The 16,229-nt window shown below is 37.6% G+C and overlaps 2 protein-coding genes across 2 annotated transcripts; both read left to right on the top strand.

Moving 5' to 3' along the window:
* Positions 1–267: 267 nt before the first annotated feature.
* LOC109213559 lies at positions 268–10,620 on the top strand. The gene is made up of 10 exons (XM_019377373.1): positions 268–5,283; positions 5,490–5,682; positions 5,756–5,906; positions 5,995–6,085; positions 6,325–6,399; positions 8,262–8,340; positions 8,733–9,003; positions 9,090–9,132; positions 9,225–9,328; positions 9,918–10,620. The coding sequence occupies exons 1-10, from the start codon at positions 441–443 to the stop codon at positions 10,410–10,412; spliced, it is 6,345 nt and encodes a 2,114-aa protein (XP_019232918.1). The 5' UTR covers positions 268–440; the 3' UTR covers positions 10,413–10,620.
* Positions 10,621–10,806: 186 nt separating this feature from the next.
* LOC109213560 (NAD(P)H-quinone oxidoreductase subunit M, chloroplastic) lies at positions 10,807–13,838 on the top strand. The gene is made up of 2 exons (XM_019377374.1): positions 10,807–11,447; positions 13,533–13,838. Exons 1-2 carry the CDS (start codon positions 11,007–11,009, stop codon positions 13,713–13,715), a joined length of 624 nt encoding a protein of 207 aa, XP_019232919.1. The 5' UTR covers positions 10,807–11,006; the 3' UTR covers positions 13,716–13,838.
* The last annotated feature ends 2,391 nt before the right edge of the window (positions 13,839–16,229 follow it).

Here is a 16,229-nt window from a genome sequence, read left to right as displayed (position 1 = left end):
AAGGTAAATTACATACCTTAAATCCAGAATTTAATCATGAAGGAAGTTCATGGAACAATTGACAATCATTATGCTCAATCCCAAAGCTTCTACTCAATTGGTTAGAGTCTCATACTGATAACGTGTTATGAAACAATAAAAGAAAAGCAAGACTATTGCATAGAAAAAACAGAGAGAGATATAAATAGCCCTTTTTAAAAAAGAAAAACAGAGTCCACTTGGGCGGGAAGATAAAAGAATATCCACACATGGGGCCAACGCGTCTAAAGTCAAACTGATCTAGTTTTTGTGGTTCTCTTTGACTCTTTGAGAAGTAAGCTTCTCCCTTTTCATACAAAGCCAACTCCTCAATAATTCAAAATCACCTACGGCCGCCGCCGCGTCGCCACCGCTACTGCCTTTGCCAGTCCATTATTCTCGGGTAAGACTCCACGTTCTTCATGGATCTTCCTCCCTACCACCACCACCATCAACACAGGTACGTCGAACGCCCTCCAAACGTTTCACATAACCCTAATTTCTTCCGCCACCTCCCTCCTCCGCCGCCACAACGACGACCGCCACCACCACCACATATCACTAATCTCCCTCATCACCACCACCACATCCCTCCCCCCTCCCCTCCCTTCCACCGCCAATCCCAATTCTCGTTCCCTCCTCATAGCCCCCCACAAGAAAATCCTAAATTCTTCGATTGCCGCTCTCCCCCTAAGGTTTCCTCTAATCTAATACTAGATCAATCCCCCTACCATCCTACTCATCCGCAACACCCAAATTTTCCTTATAACGACCGTTATCATAAACCCCATCCTCCTAATTCTCCTAGGTTTATTGTCGATGATTTTATGAGAGTGAATCGTCCGAGAGCCGTGGAATTGGATTATGATGATGACGAAAGATACCGTCTTGAGAGGCGTAGAATGGAAGAGCATATTGATGTTAGGGAATTTAGATCGATTGCCGAGAATTATGAGTTGCATCATGATGATAGGTATGAAGGTGAGAGATGGGAATATGGTCATAATGTTGATGATGAGACTTTGGTTGGTTCTTCAAGGCGAGTGTCATTAGATAATAGTGGTTATGATTATGGTGGTGGTGATGTTAGGTTTAGCAATAGGTTAAGAGTGGACAAGGAGGAAATTTATAGGTCTCCTCCACAGAAGAAGAGTGCATTGCTCAGGATTCAATATGGGAAAGCTAATAACAACAGGAGTAGTAGAAATCAGGACAATGACTCGAGTAGTGTTGGTGGATGTGGGGTAAGGGGAAAGCAGAAAGATGTGTTTGAGAGGTTGGAGAGAAGGGGTGAGGGAAGAGATGGAAGAGAAGGAAGTTCGATGGAGCTTGATGTTTCATTTAAATCTAATGCACTTGTGGCGAAGGCTATTATGGCCCCGGTGTCAAGCCCAACCAATGACTCAGACAGAAGCGAAACACCTAGATATAAGAAGATTAGAAAAGTGAATCTCTCTGATTCTCCAATGAAGAAAGTCGGGTATGATTTGGGTAAAAGTGATGGTTCAGCAATTGATTCTGGTCGTTGTTCGAGTTCTAATAAGGAGTCTAAATGTTTGGCAGATAAAGTTACGGTTTCTGCGGGTTGGACATCTAATAGCACTTTGGATTCTAACATGGAGACGAAGGATTTGGCAGATAAAATTAAAGATTCTACTGGTGGACGTGCATCTGATGGTACTTTGAATTCCAACAAGGAATCTATATGTTTGCCGGATAAAGTTAAAGCTCCTGTCGTGAGAAGTGCATTGCTGAGTTCCAATGGGACAAATGATTTAATTGTAACTCAAGAAAGCAAGGGATCTCCAGAGATCATGATTTTGGATCAGGGTGGTAATCATGTTGGAAAGGGTGGAACACCTCAACGCAAGATTAGAAAGAAGAAGAAAGTCACGAAAAAGAAAGTCACGGCCCCTAAAATAGTTGGTGTTAATCCCTGTAATGCCACTGATTCACTGAACAAAGCATCTTTTGTCCGTCAGCAGCTTAAAAGTGTCGTAGAATTGGTAGAGAGAACTAGATCTGATGATATGATTACGCTCGAGGATGTCAATATGAAGAAGGTCAAGAAGAAGAAAGTCATGACCCCTAAAAAAGTTGGTGTTGACCTTGGTAATGCCACTGATTCACCGAACAAAGCATCTTTTGTCCGTCAGCAGCTTAAAAGTGTTGTAGAATTGGTAGAGAAAACTAGATCCGATGATATGACTACACTCGAGGATGTCAATATGAATAAAGCCACGAAGAAGAATGTCACAGCCCCTAAAAAAGTTGGTGTTGACCCTGATAATGCCACTGATTTACTGAACAAAGCATGTTCTGTCCGTCAGCCGCTTAAAAGTGTTGTAGAATTGGTAGAGAGAACTAGATCTGATGATATGACTACACTCGAGGATGTCAGTATGAAGCTGCCTGTGAATGAAGTAGTTAGCAAATTAGGAAAACCTTCAAAACTGGCTGCTGTCAGTGAAGATGAGTCTGTCGAGCACTCTAATTCTGGTGGGAAGAAAGCTGGTCCAGCTAAAGTCTTGGTTTCTTCGAGCAACGTGGGCTCTGAAATCAATGACTTTGCTGATTGTACCAGTAGATCAGTTCTGAGTGGCCCTTCCATGTTGAATTCTGAGACATGTATGATTGAAGTACAAAACAAACCTACTAGTTTCATTGTGGATAACGCTGATAATGTTGGAGGGAATTCTCAGGATGAGCGCCGAGTGTCGGAAGATGGTCTTATTAAAGAACCTTCTGCGGCCATGGTTTGTGTAGAAAGAAATGGTGATGTTGTCTTGTCAAGCCTAGACGGGAGCACAATTCATAAGGATGAAGTATCTTCGTCAACTAAAGATACATACATCTCTTCTGTTTCTGACTTGGGGTTTTCTGATGGGAAGGAAAATGCAGTTGCTGTTATAGGATTGTTAGAAGCAGGTTCCGTGGAGCCATCTAGTGAACCCAAGAATGTACCTTTGCTGACTAATATTGAGAGAGGACTTAAAGAGAGTTTCTTGGATGAAAATGACAGTAGTTTTAATTCTTCTGAGGCTGGGAGAGTTGTGGTTGTCAGTGACTTGCTAAGTGCAGAGTGCTCTAGTAATAGTGATCCAACGGCCGGTAGTTTTGTATGTAGTATGAAAAAATCATGTGTTGATGGAGTTACATTGTCACCTGAGATGAGCCATATTAAGGGATCTGTTAATGCTGTGGTTTCTGCTGGAGATGATATTATGATTATTGCGGATGATGACTGTTTACCTAATGTCACAAGGAAGAGAAAGATTACGGAAGACGAGTCTGTTTTGCCCACTACGAAGGCGATTGAGACAGAGGAAAACGCAGTTAGTTCTTTGCTAGGCCAAGGTAAAAGTTTCAGTTGTTTGAGAGGAGATCATGCCTCTAAAGAAGAGGAAGTTACAGTTCCTGGTAATGGGAGTGACTCATTAAAGGGAGACCCTTCACATGAGGGGCCTTCAGAAGTGGAGCTTTCACTTCAGGATTGTTTTAAAGATGGTTCCAGTTCATGTTCTATCAAGAGTCCCAAGAAAACGGAGGTTTCTTCGCCGAGACTGGTTAAATCTGCTTCGTGTGTCACCACCCATGAGGGAGCTTCTAGCATACCAATTACAGTGCCTTTGATTGATGATGTTTCTGCAACGGAATTAGAATCTCGAAATACATTGTCTGATTTAGATGATGGTCCACCATCTTGTCCTTCAGTCATATTGCTTGAGAGCAGTACTGCTGAGGAGGATGTAAGTCAGGCTGAGCCATTTGAAGATGGCTTGATGGATCACTTTTCGGATGTTGATCAGGTCATTGCTCACAATTCTCAGCCGGGAGCTGCTGGACAAGAAACTACAACTTCAGTTATATCTGTTGGGCCGCTAAGAATGGCTTGTGGAATAAGTGAGGACAAAGGTTCCTCCCTTGGAATAGATCAAAAGTTGGCCCCAGAAGATTGCGAAAGCCATAATTATGTGCTTGACAAGGCATGTCTGCCTTTGTTGGCAAATAATCACTCTTTATTTTCTGATTCAAATTGTGTGTCCACAATTAAAGTAAGTGCCAAAGGTATGGAGTCTGTGCCTGATATGTCGGCGCTCGTGTCATTTCCTGAAGACTTACCTAACAACTCATTCTTGGAGGAAACTAATGCTAAGTCATCAATGTCCAATGAAATTGTTATTGAAAAAGCCCAAAATGTTGATGAAAATTCCATTACTGCTGATGACCATGTTTCTTCTTTGGTGAAGACATCTTCAGATACTTCTGAGCTTGGTAATACATCATCAGATACTTCTAGGTTTGGTAGAAGTTCAGATCATAAAGTTGGTGGCGTTCCTTTGGTTAATCTAAATACTGTGCCATTATCATCACAGAATACTGTAAAGTCCACCCAGAATGTGACTTCACCGAGTTGGAAACCAAATTTTCGTGCAAACCAGCAAAGTCCTGCTGGTCCTAGGGTTCTCTCTCTTCGCCCATCGAATTTTCTCACTTCAAGGAATGTGCCCACTTCAAAGAAGCCACTGACATGGCATAGAACTGGTAATAGCTCTTTCTCAGTTGTTGGACGAGGTTCCCAAATGAACTCTCTACCTCCACAAAGCCATTTACCTAAGGACATTGGGAAAGCCGGCTCTTACATTCGCAAGGGTAACAGTCTTGTTAGAAAGCCTCCTCCTGTTGGTTCCCTTTCCCAAGGATTCCATGCTCCAAGTTCTTCCGTTTACCGGTTGAACTCTTCTGCTGTGAATGACCTGAAGAGAAAACCTGAGAATAAGACATTGATAACTGATTCACCCAGCTGCAAGGGAACTCCAGAAGTAAATGCTCCTTCAGAGAGGACGAAAACCCCGCCACAAAGTGAACCATTTAATTGCATTACATTGAAGTCTGCCTCTTTTCCAGTGGTAGATCATCCTGGAACCGGTAGTATTGCTACCTCAAATCCTTTGGCAGTCACAGACAATATGTTGGCGCTGAAGCCTTCTGAGCATCCTTCAACATCTTCTGCACTACCTGAATGTCAAATTGGTTTGGGAGACAATTCCAAAAGCCAGAATATATTAGATGAAGGCAGTTCTGGAAAGGAGATAGTTTATGTGAAGCAAAGATCGAATCAGTTAGTTGCAGCTTCTGATAAGACCCAGTCATCATCCGATGGTTACTATAAGAGGAGAAAGAATCAACTGATTCGTGCATCTAGCAGTAATCATATGAAGCAGAGAGTTACTGCGGCAAAGAATGTAGTTCCGACCCGAAAAGGTATGAAAAGCTTGAGTGGTAAGGATGTATTTTTAAAACACAGCTCATCATATTTGGCTTTCAAAACAAAGCTACTTCAAGACTGGTTCACCTTTTTTTATTCAAGCAGATTATCTACTTGTTTTGGCCTAGAACACCACCATTTTTGTAAGTTAATGTCAAAACTTTTACTAATCAGACAAGTTCTAAATAAATTACCTTTGCAGGTTTAGCCAAGACCTCTAAATGGTCAAAGTCCTCATTGGTCTGGAAATTAGGTGATACTCAGTCATCAAGGAAATGTGGCAATGCTGTAGAATATGAGAAGCTTTGGCCTTACTTGTTTCCGTGGAAAAGAGCTAGCTATAGGAGGAGTTTCCAGAATTCCTCTCCAAGTGATATTTCCATATCTATTATCAGGTGGGGAATCATTTCATGCTTGTTCATTTCTTTCTGGCGTCAAACTTCATACCTAAAGAATATTTTCTTTTAGACGGAAGATGCTGCTCTCAAGAAAGCGGGAGACAATCTACACAAGGTCAATTCATGGACTATCTTTACGAAGATCTAAGGTGTTAAGTGTCTCTGGCTCTAGTCTCAAGTGGTCAAAATCTATGGAGCAAAGGTCAAGGAAGGCTGCTGAGGTTCGTCCAGCTGCACCCAGGTTTATTTGGGGTTGTAAAATTTGCAAGTGGATGTAAGAAATTTTGTAAAGTGAAAGCCTTTTCGCAGGAAGCTGCGCTAGCTGTTGCTGCTGTTGACAAAAGGAAAAGGGGACAGGATGATTCTAATGCTGGCTCAATGAATGGAAATAATGTCTCTCGTAAGTTTTATAGTGTAAAGCTGCTCCCAGGTAGGCCAGTTCTCTATCCTGGTGTGGCGTATTCATTTTCTTTCAACTTTCAAGTTTCTCGAAATATTGTACAAAGTTATTGGACGCCTATGTATCAGTTATGCCCTTTTAATACTTACCAAAGAATGTTATGTCCTCTTTATGTACCCTTTCAGAATGTTGTACTCTTTTTTAATTGAGCACTATGATGGTCTTCTAACTTTTTACAGGAGAAAGGATATTCCGTATTGGTTGCGAGCGGTATAAGATGGACCCTTCTGGGAAGACACTACAGAGAATTTCAGGTGGTCTTCTCCTGATTTTGCTGAAATCTTTTTCTTCTTCCCACTTTTTTTTTAATTTAGTTTTTTTTTCAATGATGATTCACATTTGTCACTTTTGTCCTATAAGTGTTGCTCTGAGAATTAAGTTCCTTTAAGTTATCACTTCTAGTTCCGTACCTGCAATATGATTTTAGAGGATGCTTTGGTTTTGGTTGTGATAGTCAAAGCAATTTGCAGTAGGTCTTAGATGGTGTTTGGCTAAGCTAAAGCTTCCTTGGCTAATAAAAACCTGAAGGGGGACAAGAGACTCTTTGTTTTTTAAGCCTCTTTGGATTGGAAAATAACTACTGGACTTTGATTTATAAATATGGAGAGGTTAACAATGTATATGCATAAATTGATAGACATGACCCATTTCTCCCCAAAACCCATCTTTTCTGATTACCGTTACAGCAGAACAGACCAGTTGGCATGGTCATGTGCTCTCAATATCTGGAATACAGAAGATCACAGGTTTCCAAAGTTTCCTTTTTGCATCTCTTGCTAGCCCTTTTATTTCTTTGTGCCTTTGAAAATTAAAACTAAATCATGTAGGTTACCTGATTCAAGAATGAATAATTGGAACTTCAATATAAGTGGATTACCTCCAACCTTGCAGCATGTACCTTTGCTGTAAAAAGTAGATATTCATGTCACTGAACAAAGAAAGTATCAATCACCTGTTACTGCACTGTCCAGTTGCCACAGATCTTCGGAGTACGTTCTGCTTTTTTTTTTTGTTGCCTTTCTCGGGTCATGCCTTTTACCGTCAAGGATGCCCATGAAAGCTGGAGTTTATGGACAGTTGACAAAGCCATCAAGAATATCTGGAAATGATCTCGGGTTGTATTTTTTGGTGTTTATGGACCGAAAGAAACAGTAGATGCTTTGATGGAATTTCAACTCCCAACAATTCTAGACTAGACGTCTAGTTGGTCTATTTAGCCGGTCCAAGTTAACCTCTGTAAATAACTTAGAGCACTTCCGGAATTTTGTTAGCTCTTTAGTCTAGACAGTAGCTATTAATCCTCTTTGTGATCTAAAAGCTATATCTGTTTAATCTTTTGCTTCTAGATTGCTCTTTGATGAAATCACTTGCTTCATAAAAAAAAGAGCAGATATTCATGTTCAAAGATAGTTGTTGAACTTAAAAGTTACTACTAAAAATGTTTCAACTTAGTCATGTTCTAGCTGGGTCTAAGCTATTAGAGAACCTGGTTGCTCATGGAAGAACGCTGAAATCCAGTTTGAATGGTGCATTTCTTTGGTACAACGCTGATGTATAGCTCATAGAAGAGTTGAATTGCTCAGATGAATACAAAATGTTGATGGGCATGCGTTCTGTGTGGAGGATTAGCCTTCTCAGTTGTGCTGATTAATGATGAAAAACTATTAGATTTGAGCTATCACTTGTCAGTGGACTTGTTTTAGTAAAATGATTGTGGGTACATGATTCTGAAACGATCATGGCATGGATTAGCTAGAAGATTCTGGTTTCTGTTGAGGCAGCAAGAAAATAAGCAAGAGGTCAACTTAATAGGCATTTAACTTTTCCAATTCCAACTGAAGAAAGATGATAGTGGGGACTATTAGTTTAGAGAAAGAGTAAAATGACGAAATAATCTACATTCACATTTGTTTTGATGTCTTATCAGAACCTATAATTTCTAGAAAAGAAGTTACTCTGCTATTTTTAAACATTAGTTATGAACTTTGAGAAGGGCGTTTCTTTTCTTTTAATTTTAAGAGTGGTTTTGGTGAATATTTTTAATTTGTTTCTTGTAACTGTCTCTTGACATTATTTGTAACTTGACCTCGTAAACTTCTCCATGTTTTATGGACAGATGAGGAACCGTCGGTGTCAGTTGGTCCTGAGGCGAAGAAATCTTACATCCCCAAAAGATTATTAATTGGGAATGATGAGTACGTATAAATACTATTGTTTTTCAATTCATTATCAATGATGTACCTAGTGCTGGTTAATCTTCAGGCGTTGAGTTAGTATTTTTTTATAGGTATAGCTGTGAGATTCATTTGCATAACTTTATTTTGAAATCGCATATTGCTTCGAGCAGTCTGTAATTCTTGGTACTTAAGCGTGTTGCTTCATATCATAATCTTTTCTATTGGATTTTATCTAATCCGGAAAAAATAGGAGTACTCCAAAAGTAAGGCCAATAGGAAAAGAATTATTTAAAAAACTATGGTCTTACTTCCAAGAGATGAAAATAAGATACTGATATAAATGCTTACTGTGAATAAAACTTTGCCTTCACTTGTAAACAAATAATATAAATGCTCGAAACTGCTTGTAGGTATGTGCGGGTTGGCAATGGTAATAAGCTGGTTAGAAACCCAAAGACGCGAGTACGCATCTTAGCGAGTGAGAAAGTACGCTGGAGTTTGCACACTGCTAGAATTCGGTTGGCAAGAAAAAAACAGTATTGCCAGTTTTTTACAAGGTTTGGCAAGTGTAACAAGGATAGTGGAAAATGTCCTTACATTCATGATCCATCTAAAATCGCTGTCTGCACTAAATTTCTGAATGGTTCTTGCTCTGACACTAATTGTAAATTGACTCATGAGGTATGTTACTTCTTAAACCCTATAATTGACGTGGTTGCAGCATGATTAGTTTTTGCCTTTTTACTTGTTTTCACCTCATATATTAGGTTCTTCCTGAAAGAATGCAAGACTGCTCCTATTTTCTGCAAGGTCGGTGCTATTACATTTATGGGTGTTATTATATTTTAGTTCAGTTTAATCTAAAGAAATGTGAGAACACTAACTTGTTTTTTTTTGGGCAGGAATATGCTCAAATGAGAATTGTCCATATAGACACGTAAATGTGAATTCAAATGCCTCTATTTGTGAAGGTTTTCTCAGAGGCTATTGTGCTGATGGCAATGAGGTATTCCTTGTTTTCAGTTTGCTGCTTCCAAATGAATCAGACCAACTGTATTATACACATCTCAGAGGATTGAAATTTGACTTAGATAAGCTCTTTAATAGTAGCTCACAGCCAATTTATGCCAGGTGCCACGTAGAAATTATTTAAGTTACAAGCAGTGTCTGGATGCTCAAGCAAAGAAGGTCTTCTGAAGTTTATATTCTTTACCCAGTTTTAATGTTTGATTGGTTCCTAGACAAAGGTCCTATCCTATGCTTAGAACTTAGCTAGTCCCTATCCCTAACTTGTTTAAGATGTAACGAGGCTAGTCTCCGCACCTCCCCCAGAATGTAGTAGTTGGGTGGACCCCTCCCGACCCTTTCTTGTCGTTCTTTTTTGAAATGGCTCCTTGATATGACCATTTTTTACTGCCTGACATGATTTTTACCAAATGTTTTGACTTATTATGTCCACCTCTTTTTCTGCTTCCTCCCTCCCCTTCTGTTGGTTTGAATGCAACTAGCTCATTATTGTTAGTATATTTTCTGCACAATAGATATGTGGATCTAATCTTGAAACTTGTGAAACGGATCATGTTTCTAACATGCAGTGTCGGAAGAAACACACCTATGTCTGCCCTGTTTTTGAAGCAACTGGCAACTGTCCCCAAGGTTCGAAATGCAAGCTTCACCATCCGAAAAACAAAAGGAAGGGTGTGAAGAGGAAAGCTTCCAGCGAGATGAAGAATGGTCGAGGTCGTTATTTTGGCTCTCCGCACATAGACAGTAGTGAGCGTATAACAGCTGGATCAGAGAAAGCTTCTGTTAGGGGGAACAACGACATATTCTTTAAGAAGGGGAAGTTTGTTGATTTTATTAGCCTAGATGGCAGTGATGAAGAGGAACTGACTATTGACCAGAGAAGTGAGGAACCGCCACTTTGTGAAAGTGGTTCTGCAGAGATGCAACTAGATGATCACGATGAGCTTATTAAACCCATGAAGCTGATAAATAGGAATAGATCTGTAGATTCATCTCCCTTCATAGATAGCCCTAGTGATATGGCTGCAAGCTATGTATCGGAGGAGTCTCAGTGTTGTAAATGAAGTTATGTAGTTAGGTTTATTGTAGTGTTTTGCTAGCGTAGAGCAATTTTTTTGGTTTTCAAACTTTAGGTTTTTAGTTAATTACTTAGGTATAGGTCTTTAGGATTAGGCAATATTTTGTACCACAAAGTGTGTTGTGTGCGAGATAACGAGAGAAACTGTTGTGATAAAAAATTTAAGGCAATGAAATTTTGATTTAAATCTCTCATCGGATGGTTTTGCTTTCAGTTCTTTTACCTTTCAATGTTCTCAGACTACAGTTAACAAGAAACCCAAGTAAATTGAATTCCCATACTATTTTTTCGTGCGTTTTATATTACTCACTAACCAAACCTTCAAAGTTCAAACAGCGTAAATAAGGAATCCGGAGCTGCAAGGTAAGTACAAAATAGAGGAACTTGTACTTCACCTTTTATCTCCATATTAAATACAGCCACAGAACCAAAAGAAAAAACCCAACATGCAAACAAGCATTTCTTATCCACACAAAAATGAGAACATATCAATATCCTAATACCAACACTCGAGAAAAAAACATAAAAAATCACAGAATAAAAAAGGACCCCAATAGAAAGGAAAAAAAAGCCCTTAGCCATGGCAGCAACTTCAACACACATGGCTTCAACTCATTTCAGCATGTTAAGTTATTGGACAACAATGGGAAACAAACAGCTCAAAAGAAGAAACTTTTTCTCAGTTTCAGCACAGCAAGCAGAAGTTGAAGAACTAAAAGTAGAAAAAGATGAAGAAAAGAAAGAAGAAGAACAAGCAATGAAACAGCCAAGGCCAGTGGAACCACAGATAAATGTGAAGAGCAAGAACATGAGCAGAGAATATGGAGGACAATGGCTAAGTTCTGCTACTAGACATGTTAGAATATATGCAGCATATATTGATCCTGAAACTTTTGCTTTTGACCAAACACAAATGGATAAACTTACACTTATCCTTGATCCTACTGATGAATTTGTTTGGACTGATGATACTTGCACCAAGGTCTACTCTTACTTCCAAGAACTTGTTGATCATTATGAGGTACTTTCTCCATTTGAAAAGAGTATCCTTTTTACAAAGACTTACCAGGGGTGGCCCGACGAATTTTGTGCCCTAAAGCCAAACTTAACGAGGGGCCTTAACTTTTTAATTTTTTTAATTATTTATTTGAAGTCTATTTTTTTTTTTTTTTTGCTTTTCTTAGATACAAAGTTATTACTCCCTCCATTTCATATTAAATGAGGTACTTTTCTTTTTAGTCTGTTCCAAAACAAATGACACATTTCTAAATTTGGAAATAATTCAATTTTAAACTCTTCATTTTACCTTTTTGCCCTTAATGAGAAGTTTTTATAGCCACACAAATGTCATGGCCCCACAAACCTTTTACCCCTTAAGCTTTTAAGACCACAACTTTCAAAAGTCTTCTTCTTTTTTCTAAAACTTCGTGCCGAGTCAAATTACCTCAAATAATATGAAACGGAGGGAGTAATAATTTTCTTATAATCAATAACTCCTAATAAGTATTTCTCAATTCACAATATAGCTAATCAATTTAACCTTTCTTGTGACATTGTTGTTCTTAGATAAGATTTTCTTAATTCTAATTTTGAAAACTCCTTTCCGCTGAAGCAACGGTAACATGAGTTATGAACATTATTCCATAATCAATTTATGCATTTGGAAAAGAATTCTTTCTTTTTATTCGATTAGGTATATCAATTAAACTGTTATCTTCTAATTGTATTATTTTTCTTAATACTTTTAATTCAGAAAAAAAATCTGAACCATCAATATCGAATTGATTATTATGCTTTAAGGAACATTCAAGATTAAGGTAATATTTTTTAATTTCCAACATCTAGTGATCTTAGTTTTTACTGCCAAATAGAAAATCAAAAATATTTTCATACGCTTCGAATTGTTCAAATCTATTTTGAAGTGAAAAAATAGCCTTGTCTATTATGTATAAAAGTAATCAACTTTAAAAGACTCTTCGAAAGATTTTGAGATTTCATTATCAACATTCGCATCAAATTGTTACTTCCTATATATCACACATTTCTTATGAAATTCGGGTTCGATATTCATTTCAAGTGCAATTTCCTCGGTAGAATCATAGCAGTTGCAATTTTTCTCTATGTTTGTTAAAGAAAGAAATCAAACTTTTTCACTTTACAGAACTCTTTTTCAAAGCTATACATAGTCTATTAGGTGTAACAAAAAAGGGCCCCCCGCAAATATGGGACCTAAAGCGGTTGCTTTAGTTGCTTTATGGAAGGGCCGCCCCTGGGACTTACTTATATATATACTGATAGTGTAAATTCTTCTACACTATTACAATATTTTAGCCTGTTGTTAACTTGCAGGTAAATTATTTGTAGGTTACTAAACGCTCTTTTTGTGAACAATTATATATTATTATCTTTTAAGTGATTTGAGTGTGTAGAAGTTAAACTCAATTCTAATACCATTTTTGTTTCAGTGTATTTGTTTTTATGGGAATATTTAATGGAACTTTTCGTGTTAATGAGCCATTAATAATGATAAATATTTCAGAGTTTTAATCAAAACAATTAAAGCTCAATTTTCAAGAACATGTTTACTATGAGGTAAATTTTCTTCATTTGTTGCCGTTTTTCTAATTTGAATCTTTTCCTATAAACACCGTTACTTTTCAGAGAGTTGACTCTTTATTCAAAAACAGTGAAATATTGACTCATATACTTTACGCTATTTGGAAAATTAATTCAAAGACATATCTTATCCACTCAATACAGTCTAACGCTATTTTCTTGTTGAGCCACAGATTTGTATCGTCTTCTTCTTCTTCTCTATTTTTGTGCCTTAACCTACGTCTTTGCTGCATTATGTAACAGCAAGACTCCAGAAGAGTTACAGTATAGACACGATATTTCTTTTACCAAAAAAAAAAAAAAAGCAATGTTGCATTTTTTAGTAAGAAATTCGCAATAAAAGAAAGTCGTTGATAGGAACTTCCTTAAGATGTTATAAAAGACTTGATAGAGTACTACTAAAGCGTAAACTCTAAAACTTCAATGCTTTTATGTAATCACTTTGTTTACCAAATTGAGATGCTAACTCCAATGTTTCACTCTGGACCAGGGAGCTCCATTGACGGAATACACGCTTCGCCTGATCGGTTCAGACATAGAGCACTACATAAGAAAGCTTCTATATACTGGAAAAATCCAATACAACATGAATGCAAAAGTTCTTAACTTCAGCATGGGGAAACCAAGAGTTGGGTTCAATTACAATGGCCAAATGGAAGATGTAAACCAGTAAATTCAGGTAACAACGTTGACTATATTGAAACAATGAGTAGCAGAACCAAGTTTTAAGAATGTAAATGAAAATTTCACCTTCTCTTCTAAGTATGTATATGATCTTCTCTATGTCTGTTTTCAACACTTACCCCACAAAGATAATGCACAGCAAAATTGTCCTCCGCTAGTAATTGAAATAGTAACCTTTGATTCTCTTCTTCTATCGCTTTGTTTTATGGCACACGGCGGTATTGATGAATGGGAAAAAGTAACAACAACTTCTAGGAAGATCCAGGCATTGTTCGGAGACACTCTGCATCCTCCCAAGGCATGAACGCATCTTCCCGAGTTAGATGCTGGAGATATTGAAACAAAATGTAATTTTAGTACAAGTCACTAGCTTCTTGCAGAATGAGTAAGAATGTAAAAGAAAATAATGAATGTGAAAATGTCATGAGCGATGAGGCCATAATACTCCCTTGGTCCTTGTTCTCGTTCCGTTGGTCCATATTTATAACTAACAAACTCCTATTGGCTCAAACCTCATATAGACATCAAAACTTTGACAATGATACAGACATAGAGATTAGATCAGTCATCCTTATTGATCCTTGAAATTTTGGAGTCCAAAAAGTAAATTTGAGCAAGTCGAGTAGTTTTTCATGGTTTTTTGAGGTCAAAATGCAGCACTTCATAATTTAGAGGCAAAATGTCTGATAGGACGACAACAACCATTGATTCGAGGAATTTTGGAGGCAAGTGGTTTGGTGGGAAAAGGGTACTTTCTACTGTGTTTTCCATTAGGGACTGGGTGTGAGGAGATCCGCATGTATGGTAACTGCAAGGATCACCTTACACACTGAAAGAAAGGGAGCCTTCATTGAAGTCAATCTTTGGTAGGGAAAACATGGATTTGTAAGGTCCCTCTCCTTTCTGGATGCTGGCCATTAACTACTATACTATCTTGGTCCTAGAAGCTAATCTCTCTTTTTCCATCATTACCTTACCTCCTTTTTCATGCAATAAGGTTTATGTACTAAAGGCATAAAAAGATTTACAAAATCAGGTCATTTAAAAGGCGATTGCAGGTAACTCTATTTAATAAGAATTGATTCGTGATAAAAAATAAATGGTATGTAACCTGCTATAATAGGTTAATTACCACTGACAGTGCAAGACTTCTTTACACTCTCAGTGGATATAACTTAAATGTATTTGTTTTTATTCATGATGCAACATTGAGCAATGAATGATCCTTATCTGCAATTTATGGGGTACTTTGGTCTTGGGCATGGACTTCTGCTCAGGACTACATAGACAGCTCTCGTTTCTTCTGTACATCTCATGAGAAAGTAAGGGCTTACCAATAACTGTAGAGCTATCATAATCTAGACAAGCTAATGTTTACAAGTAATCCAAAAAAGGAAAACATGTGATTAGAGCCTATAGAAATTTCCTAATTACACAATTATATGGATCCAAATTAACAAGGTATAGATTCTTGTTATGTTTACATATTCTGGTCATATTAAAGACCTGCAATACCCAATCTATAACATCATAAACAAGTTGGAAGCTGCAATAAGTTGCAGTCTAGATAAGACAAAGTTCCCTCAACTCTTTGAGGATTACCAATTTCTTTTGTCAAAAGTAAAGAAAATTGTTGGTGTATCTAAGATTTTAAGCACATGATCACCTTTTGTAACAATCCCTCTGATGAGGAAGGTCCTTGCTTTCGCTTACACCACAAAATTTGCTATGAAAAGGATATCTTTGCAGATTATTCTAACAGCTATAAATCATCAAGACCGATTGCCCAGTACATTCTTTTCCATCTAACAGTTTCTTAGCTTCATACCTCTTTTGGCTCATTACCATATTCCACCTACTTATTGGAAACATATATACGAGTTTAATATCACAATCAATTATTGTGAGAATTCATATAGCTGACACGTAGTACTAGGACTGACATGTAGTAATAGTTGTTGTTGTATATGGAATTTGCTGCATTTCCACACTAATAGACACTTCCCATGCTAAGAGAAAAATTAAATGTCTAATTTCTTAAATAGATCAGTTTACCTGCAAGATTGCAACAATAAAATGAAGCAAAAGACAAAAGACAGATGAAAGGGGACGGGGAGAAAGAAAAATTGTTACTGTTCTTTACCAAGGACATCCAAGAAGAGGTAGCCCTCACCTCTAACCAAAAGAAAAACCCACGCATAATATTCAACTTTTTATCTTTGTCATGATTGGTCCTTTTGATTTCTCGATTGACACCTGCATTTTTACAGTGAAAATATATTGGAAATTCGTTGTTGATATGAAAATCACATGACTGACTTGGGATACGAACTGGCGCAGCGAATATCAGAACTAGCAATATCAATAGCAAATATGGAAGTAGAAACTAGAGAGAAATTCAACTAAACAAGCAAACAAACTTGTTTACTTCTCTTCTAAACAAAACTAACCAAAACTACTAATTAGGTAACCCGTAACTACTTGTGTTTTAAAGTAACTAATA

Source organism: Nicotiana attenuata, unplaced genomic scaffold (assembly GCF_001879085.1).
Source record: "Nicotiana attenuata strain UT unplaced genomic scaffold, NIATTr2, whole genome shotgun sequence".
NCBI classification, from domain to species: Eukaryota; Viridiplantae; Streptophyta; class Magnoliopsida; order Solanales; family Solanaceae; genus Nicotiana; species Nicotiana attenuata.
This window is presented reverse-complemented; position numbering and strand designations above follow the sequence as displayed.

What these genes read in the sequence shown, in the direction of transcription:
- LOC109213559 (XM_019377373.1), top strand. Translation starts at nt 441, where the DNA reads ATGGATCTTCCTCCCTACCACCACCACCATCAACACAGGTACGTCGAA. An exon ending in GACACTACAGAGAATTTCAG is followed by an intron (nt 6,400 to 8,261) that starts GTGGTCTTCTCC and finishes TTTTATGGACAG; the next exon opens with ATGAGGAACCGTCGGTGTCA. An exon ending in CTGCTCCTATTTTCTGCAAG is followed by an intron (nt 9,133 to 9,224) that starts GTCGGTGCTATT and finishes TTTTTTGGGCAG; the next exon opens with GAATATGCTCAAATGAGAAT.
- LOC109213560 (XM_019377374.1), top strand. Translation starts at nt 11,007, where the DNA reads ATGGCAGCAACTTCAACACACATGGCTTCAACTCATTTCAGCATGTTA. An exon ending in AACTTGTTGATCATTATGAG is followed by an intron (nt 11,448 to 13,532) that starts GTACTTTCTCCA and finishes ACTCTGGACCAG; the next exon opens with GGAGCTCCATTGACGGAATA.